General features: G+C 41.5%; 1 protein-coding gene across 1 annotated transcript in view; it reads right to left on the bottom strand.

Annotated features, from left to right (window-relative positions):
- LOC133460922 (glutamate receptor ionotropic, NMDA 2D-like) overlaps positions 1–7,045 on the bottom strand; it is a 254,791-nt gene extending 247,746 nt beyond the window's left edge. The window contains exon 1 of the mRNA XM_061741634.1: positions 6,761–7,045. Coding sequence (XP_061597618.1) covers positions 6,761–7,045 — 285 coding nt within the window. The remainder of the gene's footprint in view (positions 1–6,760) is intronic.
- Positions 7,046–14,714: the final 7,669 nt, after the last annotated feature.

Below are 14,714 nucleotides of genomic sequence, written 5' to 3'. Positions count from 1 at the left end.
TGCAGCTGGAGTCGGCTGTAACTGTCAAGTGACCCTGAACACGATGCTTTAGGTATAGAAAGATGAATGGGTTCCAGGGTGAAGGTTGTCAATGACGTGAAATACTACACTTTTCCAACCTTAAGGGCAATCTGTTAAGTTTCAAAAAGCAAACACTGTAGGTTGCAGGAGCATTTTCTTCTCGCCGTTGCGTAGAGACAGGATGTGCATCATGGCATCGGAGCCCAAGGACATATTAAGCGAGATTCAGGAGCCAGCAGATTTGACAAATCCGCTGTATTTATGTCAGGGAAATGAGGATGCAGATATTCAAACACCTCTACTTATTCATCTTCTTTTCATATGCTGTACAGTCAGAAGGTTATTAGCATTTATTTAATGACAAATACTCAGAATCAAGAAATGACGCATTCATTTTTTTTCTTTTTACAGCAGATCATCGTGTTCCTCATGTTGATCTAGAAAAGGTTCATCACACGTCTTTCTGGGGCAAATCCTCCCCGTTTAACTAGTCCTAAGCCCGGATCTTGTTTTTTAAAATGTGTTTCCAGCTCTGAAAACAGATCTACCTGCTACTACAGTCTCGATTTCAAAAGAACTCAATCTGTAAAAGTTGACATCTAACTCCCCGCTGTTTAACATTTCATATAACTTCCATTAAATTACATCATCTTCACGCTACCCTTCCTGCTCTCTGTCCACTCTTTATTTCTATCTTTCTCTCTCACCCAGATCTCATTTGAACAAAGGTCATTTACTGCCTCATCTGTCAGAAGATGAGAACAAAGAATGATTATGAAAAGGATTTGTAAAGGATGAAATAGAGAAAATGGAGTCGTTAAAATGCTGTACATTTTGTGCAGTTCTTTTTTATTTTGGGTGTTATTAAAAGTTACTACTGTCTACTTTCTTCATTATGCTGACATTGCAACTTGCACTTTATATAAATGTATTCTTGAAATGTGTGTTTGAACATTTTAATATATTTTAGGAGACAAAGGAAACAAATGCAGAAGACGAGGCAGGCTTCCCGAGTGGCGCTAGAATATTTATTTTCATCTTTACTTTATTTTACATGACATGATGGAATATTCTTGCTACAGCCTGTATTTGAAAATAATATTTTAGTTGTCCTGAATTTATTTGGTGTTTTTTTTAAAGACTGGAAGTACTGTGAATATTGCATTAATGCAAGTGGTGTCATCGGTTACTCACCAGCACACTGGGTTCACAAATTAATTTCTGTCTGATGGCTTTTACTTCTCTCAAGCTCTCCAATGCCCATCAAGCTCATAATTATAGTATTCTAATAATTAAAAATGGTCCATTAGGTTTTTTTTTACTTAACTGTGTTAGTTTGGCCCCTCACATTTTGTCCTGTGGCCATTAGGCTGTGTTTTAAATGAATTCAGAATGGATTCAGGAGCTTTTTTGCTAAAATATACACATATTATATATATATATATATATATATATATATATATATATATATATATATATATATATATATATATGTATGTATATAAAAACTGATTATTGTTACTGATAAACTACCACGATGGCCCACAAGATGTCATATAAAAGAATAGTAATGCCACAATAAGCCCTTTCTTAAGGTTTAATTAGTGGAGGTGTCACGTTGCGTTGTTGATAGGACCCAAATGCAGGAGAGCAGGAGTTCCAAAAAAGGGTGATTTATTAATTAAACAAAACCAAAAGCGCTGCTGAGTAGGGTTAAACAAAAGACGAGCAAAATCCCCAAAACCTTAACAGGAGGGGGGAAACAGTACGGACCAGCAGGGAGCTGGAAAGACAAGACCAGATATACGGAAGGGTTGACGAGACACGGGTGCAGACAATCAGGGCAGATGAGAACCAGGGAAGTCAAGACAAAATTGAGGCCCCGTTTACACGTAACAAAAACGGTGGTGTTTTCATGCGTTTTGGCCGTTCGTTTACACGAAAGCGAAGCTCAAAGTCACAAAAAAACGATCATTTCTGAAAACTCCGACCAAAGTGGAGATTTGCAAAAACTCTGTCTTCACGTTTGCTTGTAAACGGAGGGAAACGGACATTTAGGCTTCAGAACGTCACATTATGAGACAGAAACGTCACCACACTGCAAAAACTCAAAATCTTAACAAGAATATTTGTCTTATTTCTAGTTAAAATGTTTCATTTTTAGTCAAAAAAATCTCATTACACTAAAAACAAGAATCATCACTGGAAAAAAGTGAAAATTTACTTGAAACAGGTGAAAATTGTAAAATAAGTTATTTATCTGGTGATGACTTTTTTTTTTTTGACTAAAAATGAGACATTTAACTAGAAATAAGACAAATATTCCTGGAAAGATTTGAGTTTTTGCAGTGCAGCGTCATGTGTGCGACCTGTGTGCGACCACCGTCAATATTTCTTGTATTTTACATGTTTTATATTCTAAAGTCACACTTAAAAGTAACTCCACTTCTCTGTCACTCCAAACGAAAGACTCTCGTTCATCTTGGAAGTAACTGGAAGTTACTCGTGTCATTTGTTGATGTTTTTTTCCAGGATTCTGATTGGCTAGCATGACCTTATGCGTATTTACAGTGTATTTATGCGGGTTCGTGTAAATGATGGTATTTTTCAAAACGTAGATGGTAAATATCCGTTTTTGTAAATACCCGGCTATGTGTAAACGTGGCCTGAGACACAAAGACGGGTTTCAAAATAAAACCGAAACAAACCGTGACGGGAGGTCTTCTTCTAAATGAGGTTGCTCATTCCTCATGACAAAGAAGCCTTTTCTTCTCTACCTTTATAATCATTTGTGAAAAACCCCTAAGAGCACTGCAAATATATTGATCTGCCATAGCTGATTAACCTGGTGATTAGTTTTTAAGGAGAGTGGCTGTAATTGAATCGCAGGTATTTCTACTGCTGCACACAAGAAAAAAATAGGAAAATAAAGGCACGTTTCAATTTCAAAGGTATTACACACTCTTTTTGTCAAAGCCCCTGAAATCTCTGTTGGCACACAAGGTTATGCTGACGTTAATGCAGAAAACTTCATGCTGGAGTTTTGACTTTGGAACAAGCAGCAAAGTCCTCGTGATCAGTCGGCGAGGCAGCGGGAGTCACGGGACTTACAAGCTGTTCCTCACAGACGCTTTATTCATTGCTTGCTTTTGTGCATTTATTGGATTTATACTTGTTATAAGAAAAGGTTGAGGAAAAGTCATGGTCAGGCTTAAAATAAAAGGCTTCTGAGAATTAATGCCGTGCTGGAAAATAAAGAAAATCTACATTTACCTGCAAATCTGGATTTTTTTTTTTTTTTTCAATTTGCTACAGGAAACAATCCTGATAAAACATACCGGTATATAACATTGGCTGAGTGAGAAACAGCCTAGCAGAGACCCATAATACACCTTTTATGGCTTTAATTGTTTTGTTTTGTAAATATTGATATGTACATTAATACTCGTGTTTACTGATATAGAAAACTACTTCCCTTCCTAACTCCTTTCCTTCTTTATTTTCTCCCTTCCTCCCTTCTTAAATCCTTTCCTTCTTTCTTTTCCCCCTTCCTTCTTTCTTCCCTTCCTTCATTCCTTCCTCCCTTCCTTCCTTCCTTCCTTCCATCCTTCCTTCCTTCCTTCCTTCCTTCTTTTCTTCCTTCCTTCCTTCCTTCCTTATTTTCTTCCTTCCTTATTTTCTCCCTTCCTTCCTTCCTTCCTTCCTTCCTTCCTTCCTTCCTTCCTTCCTTCCTTCCTTCCTTCCTTCCTTCCTTCCTTCCTTCCTTCCTTCCTTCCTTCCTTCTTTCCTTCATTCCTTCCTTCCTTCCTTCCTTCTTTTTTACCTTCCTTCCTTCCTGCCTTCTTTTCTTCCTTCCTTCCTTCCTTCCTTATTTTCTTCCTTCCTTATTTTCTCCCTTCCTTCCTTCCTTCCTTCCTTCCTTCCTTCCTTCCTTCCTTCCTTCCTTCCTTCCTTCTTTCCTTCATTCCTTCCTTTCTTCCTTCCTTCTTTTTTACCTTCCTTCCTTCCTGCCTTCTTTTCTTCCTTCCTTCCTTCCTTATTTTCTTCCTTCCTTATTTTCTCCCTTCCTTCCTTCCTTCCTTCCTTCCTTCCTTCCTTCCTTCCTTCCTTCCTTCCTTCCTTCCTTCCTTCCTTCCTTCCTTCCTTCCTTCCTTCCTTCTTTCCTTCATTCCTTCCTTTCTTCCTTCCTTCCTTCCTTCCTTCATTCTTGTTTCCCTTCCTTCCTTCTTTCCTCCCTCCCTTCCTTCCTTCCTTCCATCCTTCCTTCCTTCTTTTCTCCCTTCCTTCCTTCTTTCCTTCCTTCCTTCTTTTCTCCCTTCCTTCCTTCCTTCCTTCCTTCCTTCCTTCCTTCCTTCCTTCCTTCCTTCCTTCCTTCCTCCCTTCTTCCCTTCCTCCTTCCTTGACCCGAAGACAGCACAAGGGTTAACCTACCAATTATTAGTAATTAAATGTTTCTGTTCTCATCTGCTTCTGTGAGGCTTGTGCAGCCCTTATAGATTATTTTTATCTGAGCTGTAGGGACAAAAGGTCGACACCGTCGACCACACCATCCCGCTACACCGCTTTCACTTCACCATCGGACTCCGCAATACCGCCGTGGACTGGTTCAGATCTTATCTCGCCGAAAGAACCGAGTGCATCTCCTTGGGAGGTGTTAAATCCCGGACCCAGCCCCTCACCTGTGGTGTCCCTCAAGGATCTGTACTCGGCCCCACCCTATTCACCCTGTATATGCTTTCCATTGCTATGCTGACGACACACAGCTCTACATAAAACTGGACCCATCATCAGCAGAGTCCTCTTCATCCACACTCATCATCTGCCTGGAGGAGATCAAGGCGTGGATGAAACAGCACTTTCTACAACAAAACAGCGGCAAAACAGAAGCCATGCTCATCGGCACCCCACACCAGGTTAAGTCATCCCCCATCACATGCATCACCTTTTCTGGCCAGGATATCCCACTGTCGTCTGTCATCACCAACCTGGGTGTTAGAATGGACCCCCACCTCAACTATGAGGCCCACATTAAACACCTTTGTCAAACATCCTTCCTCCACCTCAAAAACATAGCCAAACTCCACCCCATCCTGTCCCTGAAAGATGCTGAAAAATCTGTCCACGCCTTCGTCTCCTCCAGGCTCGATTACTGCAACACACTTCTCATCGGGATCCCAAGCAAGAGCCTTCAAAAGCTCCAACACATTCAGAACAGCTGCTAGGATCCTGATGAGATAAATACGACCACATCACTCCCATCCTCCACTCACTGCACTGGCTCCCCGTCTCCTCCCGGACAGAAAACAAAATCTCCCGGTTAACCCTTGTACTGTCTTTGAGTCAAAATGACCCAATTCTCCTGTTCCTTCTTCCCTTACTCTTTTCTTCCTTCCTTCCTTCCTTCTTTACTCCCTTCCTTCCTTCCTTCCTTCCTTCCTTCCTTCCTTCCTTCCTTCCTTCCTTCCTTCCTTCCTTCCTTCCTTCCTTCCTTCCTTCCTTCCTTCCTTCCTTCCTCCCTTCTTTCCTCCCTTCTTTCCTTCCTTCCTTCCTTCCTTCCTTCCTTCCTTCCTTCCTTCCTTCCTTCCTTCCTTCCTTCCTTCCTTCCTTCCTTCCTTCTTTCCTCCCTTCTTTCCTCCCTTCATTCCTTCCTTCCTTCTTTTCTCCCTTCCGTCATTCCTTCCTCCCTTCTTTCCTCCCTTCCTTCCTTCCTTCCTTCCTTCCTTCCTTCCTTCCTTCCTTCCTTCCTTCCTTCCTTCCTTCCTTCCTTCCTTCCTTCCTTCCTTCCTTCTTTCCTCCCTTCTTCCCTTCCTCCTTCTTTGACCCAAAGACAGCACAAGGGTTAACCTACCAATGTGTCCACGGCAACGCACCCCCTTACCTCAATCACTGATCCATCCTCAGCCCCCGACCCGCACCCGTTCAGCAAACAAGAACAACCTCCTCAAACGCACCAAGACTAAACTAGTCACTATGGGAGACCGGGCCATTTTTTTTCATTATGCACTTCAAGAAAAAAGTCAAAATGTCGAGAAAAAAGTTGAAATGTCGAGAAAAAAGTCGAAATGTCAAGATTAATGTTGAAGTACAATCCCAAGAAAAAAGTCAACATTTCGACTTTTTTCTCAAAGTGCAGAATAAAAAAAAATCTTCCTCCTCAAAAGTGTTTTCTCCTGCACGGCCTCTTACTTACTCTTACTCTTCCATACAAATCTTCGTTTACAGAAATGTTGAAATGTAATATTTATTCTACACATTTTTACAGCATTAGTTCAGAATGTTTGTGTCATGTTTGTCCTCCTACAGAAACCTGATTAAAACCAAAAATATATTTCCCTCCCCCATCGATTTCCATTTTCAAAAATTTTTGAAAAAGCTCCAGGAGCCACTAGGGCGGCGCTAAAGAGCAGCATGTGGCTCTAGAGGCGCGGGTTGCCGACCCCTGCCCTAAACTGTGGAACGCCCTCCCCGCCCACCTGAGAGAACCACAGTCAATTGACTCTTTCAAGAGTGGACTTAAGACCCACCTTTTCAGTAAAGCATATGCCAGCTATGATTTATGATTTGCCATTGATTTTTATGACTTTTTTTTACGTTTTAGTGATGATACTTCTGCTTTTTTTTTTTAATTTTCTTGCCTTGGATGTTGTAGCACTTTGGGATTAATTGAATGTAAAGTACATTATAAATTAAATTCATTATTATTATTATTAAAGGGACATTTGTGTTGGCAGTTCCTCACCTGGGCTTCGTTTTCTTTGAGCAGGCGCTTGGTTCGTGTTCCACCAGGGTCGTCCGTCGCATTCAGAACCACCACACTCTTCCTCTCCCAGCCAATAAACGAGCCGTCCGTCATCCCCTCCACCATGGCTAGGAAATCCTCGTAACCATGGTGACGGGTCGTCACAACGGAGAAGGCGGTCCAGTCAAATTCTTCCAGCACTTCGAAGATCACCTCCAGCTGGAGCGCGGTGGAGCAGGTGAACTGGAGGTAGATGGAGCCGCTCTCCTGCAGGAAGACAGTCATCGATTATGTCACTGATGTGGAACCGAGACACACACTGCAAAAACTCAAAATCTTAACAAGAATATTTGTCTTATTTTTAGTTAAAATGTCTCATTTTTAGTCAAAAAATCTCATTACACTTAAAACAAGACTCATCACTGGAAAAAACAACAATTTTCACCTGTTTCAAGTAGATTTTCACTTGAAATAAGTAGAAAAATCTGCCAGTGGAACAAGATTTTTTTGCTTGTAATGAGAAGATAAATCTTGTCCGACTGGCAGATTTTTCTACTTATTTCAAGTGAAAATTTACTGGAAACAGGTGAAAATTGTCAAATAACAAGTTATTTTTCTGGTAATGACACTTGTTTTAAGTGTAATGAGATTTTTTGACTAAAAATGAGACGTTTTATTCATGTCTCTGATGTGGAACCGAGACACACACTGCAGAAACTCAAAATCTTAACAGGAATATTTGTCTTATTTTTAGTTAAAACGTCTCATTTTTAGTCAAAAAATCTCATTACACTTAAAACAAGTGCCATTACCAGAAAAATAACTTGTTATTTGACAATTTTCACCTGTTTCAAGTAAATTTTCACTTGAAATAAGTAGAAAAATCTACTAAAAAGATTTATCTTCTCATTACAAGCAAAAAAATAAGTGAAAATCTACTTGAAACAGGTGAAAATTGTTGTTTTTTTCCAGTGATGAGTCTTGTTTTAAGTGTAATGAGATTTTTTGACTAAAAATGAGACATTTTAACTAGAAATAAGACAAATATTCTTGGTAAGATTTTGAGTTTTTGCAGTGCATGGCTGGTTTTCAGTACGTGCATCACTTTTTACTACCTGTCGGAGTTTAGAAAGTAAAGTCAAAGGGATGTCTTGCTCTGGCTCTGAACACTGACATCCTCTGTGATCTGAATTCAAGGACACCGGACATGTACGTAGTGTAAAAGTACCAGTTATGTAAGAGCGAGAATTTAATTCAGAAGCCGCCTCAGCAGCATTCTTCCTGTTCCCATTCGGTTCAGCTCTTTTGTATTTCTTCTGTCTGACTTCCATTTTTCTCAGAGGCCCAGGGAAATGACATGTCTTCTCAGAAAAATACTTGGTTTCTGAATAAAAGCTTTTGGTGTCAGTTAAAGGAAACAATGAAAGGTCTTCTTTTAGCGTTCCAGTTATTCTACCACAGACCGCGGGGAGGGCTCCCATAATGCACTGGGCACTTTTCCTCACTTTGCTCTTTTTATCTTTCATTTATGTGCCATCTTTGCTGCCACTAACGTTGTCTCTTTTTCCTTTTCCCATGTCAGCCATGATGTTCTTGTGTTAGGTTAACATCAGTCGCCTCCCTGCAGGAGTCCTGCAGCCATCCGGGCTAGATTCCCAAACCAGCTAAACTATTCTTTTAATGTGGAGGAGCAGTGACTCTGCTCTGAACTCCACACTCCACACTTGAAGGGAAGCTCGGGACTCCGTGGGAGAAAGCTTGTTTCCACAACACAGATTATAATGAGTTGGATTGAATTGAAATATAACTACACAATTTCAGGAAATTTTGATATGGGCATGCCCTACTGCCCATTCGACCCCTCTCGCTGCTTTGGTTTGGGGCTGTAGTGGTTGTCTTCGGGGTGGTTTTATGTCAGTTTGAGGTGTTTATGGTTGTATTGTATTAATTCCTGTGCTCCCCACAGGGGGTGTGGTTTAGGGTTGTTAATAAACCACATATGGAGCCAAATCAAGGCCAAAAGTTTTGCTAATTTGAAAATAAAATTTGAACCTGAAAATTCTTTTTTACAGTTTCAATTATATTTTTTTCAGTATCAGATCTTTTTATTTCAGTTTCAAATCTTTTTTTCAGTTTCAAATCTTTTATTTTCAGTTTCACATCTTTTTTTTTCAGTTTCACATCTTTTTTTTTCAGTTTCACTTCTTTTTTTTCAGTTTCAAATTTTTTTTTCAGGTTCAGACAGGCGGATCGGTGCAGCGTCCACAGTAATGCGGTCGATGTACTGGACCGTCGTGGTAAAGAGGGAGCTGAGTCGAAAGGCGAAGCTCTCGATTTACCGGTCAATCTACGCCCCTACCCTCACCTATGGTCATGAACTTTGGGTAGTGACCGAAAGGACAAGATCGCGGATACAAGCGGCCGAGATGAGTTTCCTCCGCAGGGTGGCTGGACGCTCCCTTAGAGATAGGGTGAGGAGTTCGGTCACCCGGGAGGAGCTCGGAGTCGAGCCGCTACTCCTCCACATTGAGAGGAGTCAGCTGAGGTGGCTTGGGCATCTGTACCGGATGCCTCCTGGACGCCTCCCTAGGGAGGTGTTCCAGGCATGTCCCACCGGGAGGAGACCCCGGGGAAGACCCAGGACACGCTGGAGAGACTATGTCTCTCGGCTGGCCTGGGAACGCCTCGGACTCCCCCCGGAAGAGCTGGAGGAAGTGTCTGGGGTGAGGGAAGTCTGGGCATCCCTGCTGAGGCTGCTGCCCCCGCGACCCGGTAACGGAAAAGCGGGAGAAGATGAGTGAGTGAGGGTTCAGACTTTTGGCCCGGATCTGGCGTGGGGGGCGTGGCATCAACTGAGAGGGGCGTGGCATCATGAGTGACAGCAGAACAGAGAAGGCGGGGGACGTTCCTCAGTCATGTTGCCTTCAGGAAACGTAGGTTGCAGAAGTTATCAGTAGAAGTTTGATTCAACACTGTATATACACCATATTCACGTGATTGGCAGTGGAAAAAACTGATATTAGTGACACATTTCTGTTTAAAAAGCTGTTTTAGACCGTACAGTCTGGCATAGTTTATTGCTTTTATACTGCGATTGGTGCAAAGTACGGTAAAAAAAAGTAAGTGAAAAAGAAGTGAAACTGAAAAAAAAGATGTGAAACTGAAAAAAAGATTTGAAACTGAAATAAAAAGATTTGAAACTGAAAAAAATAAAATTGAAACTGTAAAAAAGAATTTTCAGGTTCAAATTTTATTTTCAAATTAGCAAAACTTTTGGCCTTGATTTGGCTCCATAACCACAGCCCCTGCTTCGGGGTTGTGGTTTAGGGTGATTAATAATGGCAAAGAAGTAGTTTAGGGTTGTTTATAAACCGTTCAAGGTTGTTGATAAACCTTTGTGGATGGGGCCATTTGGCAGGCATTTTGACTTAAAATTTTTTGTAAATCACAGCTTCATGAAATTTGAATATGTTGTACTCCACAGCGAGGCGAGTTTTGAAATCAAGAGTTTGAATCATGTCCCTATGATAACCTGTTGCCTAGCAACAAGCGTCCAAAGTCAAATGGACATTTTTTTTTTTTTAATTGAACGTTTAATATCTCAAGAACTGTAATAATTGGCATAATGAGGTTGAAAGATCTTTTGCTCCGAAGTGAACCGAGTCTGGGAACATTTGAACGATGTCTCTACGATAAAGTTCGGCCGAGCAATAAGCGACCAAATTTTCACCTTTTTTTCCACTTCTTGGCATCTATCATTGCCACGGTAACGCTTTTGGCTGAGAAAAGTAATGCCCATCGAGGCACGATGGAGACGCATCTAACGATGTATGGAATGTGTGGGTGCACGTTCCGGTTCAGGCTACGTTAACGGATAGGTTTTTTTTTCACCATGGTAAAAAACCCCACCCCAATGAATGGGGCCATTCGGCATGGATTTTGACATAAAACTTCCTTAAATCGCAGCTTCATGAAATTTTAATATGTTGTAGTCCACAGCGTGCCGAGTCGGGGAACATTTGTATGATGTCTCTACGATAACCTGTTGCCTAGCAACAAGCGTCCAAAGTCTAATGGATTTTTTTTTTTAAATTGAAAGTTAAATATCGCAAAAATCGTAATAATTAGCATGATGAGGTTGTACGGCCCTTGAGGGCCAATCGGGCCGAGTGTTTGTAAATTTGAACGATGTCTCTACGATAAAGTTCGGCCGAGCGATAAGTGTCAGAATTTTCGCCTTTTTTTTTTTTCTTTTTGGCATCTAGCGTTGCCACGGTAACACTTTTGACTGAGAAAAGTAATACCCATCAAGGCACGATGGAGACGCATCCAACGATGTATGCCATGCATACTGTAGGTGCACGTTGCGGTTCGGGCCGCATTAACAGACGAAAAAAGCGTGCGGAATAATAATAAGAAAAGGGAAACCTTTTCTGTATACCATTATATCGCCTTCATTTTCATGTTTCTCCTCGTTTTTTCGGGCGTGTTTTGTTTTTTTGGGCACATCAGAGCGGGGTCATGCTGTACACCTGCTGGTGCGCAGTGGGACTTTTGTGACTTTAGCTTGTTAGCGAAACGCTAGCAACATTGCACTTTGGGCCATTCTTGACGATTGCAATATGGATATGCCACTTAGGGTTGCCACCCGTCCCGTAAAATACGGAATTGTCCTTTATTTGAGAAAAAAATGTCGCGTCCCGTATTGAACTAATACGGGACGCGATTTGTCCCATATTTTCATTAACTTTTACACCATATTCTAGTTGAATTATTGAAATAAATTAACCTTTACACCATATTCTAGTTGAATTATTGAAATAAGTAACTTTTACACCATATTCTAGTTGAATTATTGAAATAAATTAACCTTTACACCATATTCTGCTTGAATTATTGAAATAAATTAACCTTTACACCATATTCTAGTTGAATTATTGAAATAAATTTACTTTTATACCATATTCTAGTTGAATTATTGAAATAAATTAACTTTTACACCATATTCTTCACCTGTAGCTATATTACATCTGGGCTGATGTGGACATACATAGCATAGGAGGCTATTTCAGTTACTAGTATGGTTGTCTGTCTGTACAGTCATGCAAGTTCAATGCTATTAAAGCACTTTAAACTTTAAATCAAAGCATTTAGTTTTTTTCATATAAAATAAAACACATTTTTATTCAGTTTAGAAGTTTTGGGGATTTTTTTTGGCTCCTGCGCTGCTGAAATCAGGGCGTCCCTTATTTCTATTTCTGAAAGGTGGCAACCCTAATGCCACTACTTGGCATGCCCATAATAACCTGCAATGGACTAGAAACCAGTCCAGTTGGTACCACTGCCCTTTTGCCCAAAGAGAACAGGGATGGGCTCTAGTGTCCCGTAAATATGGATAAACAGGGATAAATGATCATGGTTTATAATTAATTTGAGTGAAGTAAAATGTAATTAGACTACGATTGGATTTAATTGGATTGAACTGGAATGTATTTAATAGAGTAGAATAAAACCCCTTTACCGTAAGCTCATATTAAATAGCTAAAAAAAGGAAATGTGTTGAGTTGTTTAGGGTGTGATGAAGACACGTCGTACCCACCGCCCATCAAGAGTGAATGCCATGCTGCCGTGTGAGTTAACTGTTACGCTGGATTCACACAGCAGCGTTGCAACAACATCGTACATATTAATGAGGATTTTTGTTTACATTGTCACCTTAGTTTACAATAACTAAGCAATTCTTCAGTGTTAAGCAAAGAGGCACAGCGCATGTACCTAAATTAATCATCAAGGCTCCACATCTGTGTCTATCCATTTGATCATTCTGTCTATGAAGGATCAAAGGGGAAAACTTGAGGGAATTTCACCCCACCCTCCCATGTCGACAGGGCTCACCTCAGGTTTTCCTGGAGCTGAACTAGGTCAAATATCAAACCAGCAGCCTCATTTCCACTGTAAGCCTGTCTGGCTGCATTCACCAGGCTGAAAGTGAGGTTTACAGGGTGCTTAAAATGAGCCTTGGAGCTGTTTTTCCTTTCTATTCTGCGTTCCTGCGGAAGCAGGGTAATACATATTTGTCATGAGCTACTCTCATGTCAAAAGATTTGTATTAAAACCCCAAGCTGCCACTGATCAACACAGCTCCCTCTTATTTCTTTCATCAACATCCAGAAGTATTTGAACAGTGATATCGTATTTTCGCGACCATAAGGCGCACATAAAATTCTTTTTTCTTTTTAAAAATGTGCTGCGCGCCCAATGAAACGGTGCGCCGTATCTATTACCTGTATTACGGTAATGTAAGGCGGACGGCCACCATGAGAACGGTAAAGGGAGAAGGGGGCGTGTGAAGCACCCGTGAGTTGCGGACGTGATAGAGACCATCCACAGACGTTAAAGGGGGAAGGGGGGGGAGGGGGGTGTGAAGCAAGGAGCGGGTGGAAGAAATGAAAATTGAACATTTTCATGGAGGTCGTCTTGGTGCTTTCGCTTCATGAAACGGTGCCAGCGCAGCAGCAGCGCCCGGCAGATTACATGGAAAAGATGGAGAGCTTCCGCTCATTCTGCAGCCGACACATCACCGACAAACGCATCCAGTCCAGCCAACATGGACGGGGTGCTGCTCACGTTCCACTTGCCGGTGAATCACACGGTGGAGTTAACGGGGACCAGCGCGGTGGATAGACGGAACCAGCGCGGTGGATAGACGGAACCAGCGCGGTGGATAGACGGGACCCGCGCGGTGGATAGACGGGACCCGCGCGGTGGATAGACGGGACCAGGGCGGTGGAGATCCACACACAACTGGGTATGAAAAGTCGTCATTTATTATTGTGCTTCGCTGCCACGCTGATGGACAGAAACTGTATGGTGATTTTTAAAAGAAAAACTTTGCCTAAAGATGTTTCCAGCCGGAGTCATTATAAAGGCGAATGAAAAGGGCTGGCTGGATGAAGGGATGATGATCGAGTGGCTGAGGCAGGTCTATGTGCGGCGACCCGGTGTTTTTTTCACACATCATGCGTGGGCTAACGTGTCTGCTGGGACTGTTGTTCGGGCATTTGCAAAAGCCAACCTTTCCGAGGGGCCGCACGGCACAGAAAGTGACTCTGACAGCGAGGAAATTCGGACTGGCGCAGCTGAATTAGCGGAGCTCTTTAATGCAGAAACAGAGGATGAGGACTTTGAAGGGTTTGATTAATGTAAAAACTGAAATAAAATACAATCAAACTAAGTTTTGCTCCCGCTCTATTTTTAAATAAGCACACTTGTGTGCTTGTGTGTGTGTTCTGCAGCGTGTGTGTGTTTTGCGGCGCGCGTGTGTGTTTTGCGGCGCGCGTGTGGGCAGCTCCGTGTCTGTAGACTGCGCCTTTTGGGACGGTGCGCCGTATGTATGTTTTAAATCCAAAAATGACACACAAAAATGAGGGTGCGCCTTTTCACACGGTGCGCCGAATGTCGTGAAAATACGGTAATAATGTATTTGTATGAAACGAAGCAAAGATGTGCTCAATGCGTACACTTTTATCTTTAATTGAAGAAGTTTCACAAAAGGTCACTTAAAGTTTATGAGCTTTTCAGATGCTCAGAGGTATTTAGACAAGTAACTAAAAATCAGTTAATTGGCCTAGTGAGTTCATGTTTTTTTGATTGATTGAAGCCACCAATATGACGTCCAAGGAGAACTCATTGCACATGAAGAGAGCCATCATTAGGCTGAAAAACAACATCAATCTACAACATCAACAGTTCTCACAAAAAAGCCCTGGTGAGCTCAACGACATCAACTTAACAGCAACTAAAGTGGATGATCAAGAATACTCTGGAGGACGTAGGCGCATCATTATTGGTTCAGTTGGGAAATTATATTAACAGTTAAGTCTCTTTAAAAAGTTGTTGTGAAGGTTGTGTTTTCTGCATAAAGAAGTGAAATAAACTACTAAACCCTCTGCAA

This window comes from Cololabis saira, chromosome 15, assembly GCF_033807715.1.
Source record: "Cololabis saira isolate AMF1-May2022 chromosome 15, fColSai1.1, whole genome shotgun sequence".
Classification (NCBI taxonomy): Eukaryota; Metazoa; Chordata; class Actinopteri; order Beloniformes; family Belonidae; genus Cololabis; species Cololabis saira.
Note: the sequence above shows the minus strand (reverse complement) of the source record. Positions and strands in the feature narration are given on the sequence as shown.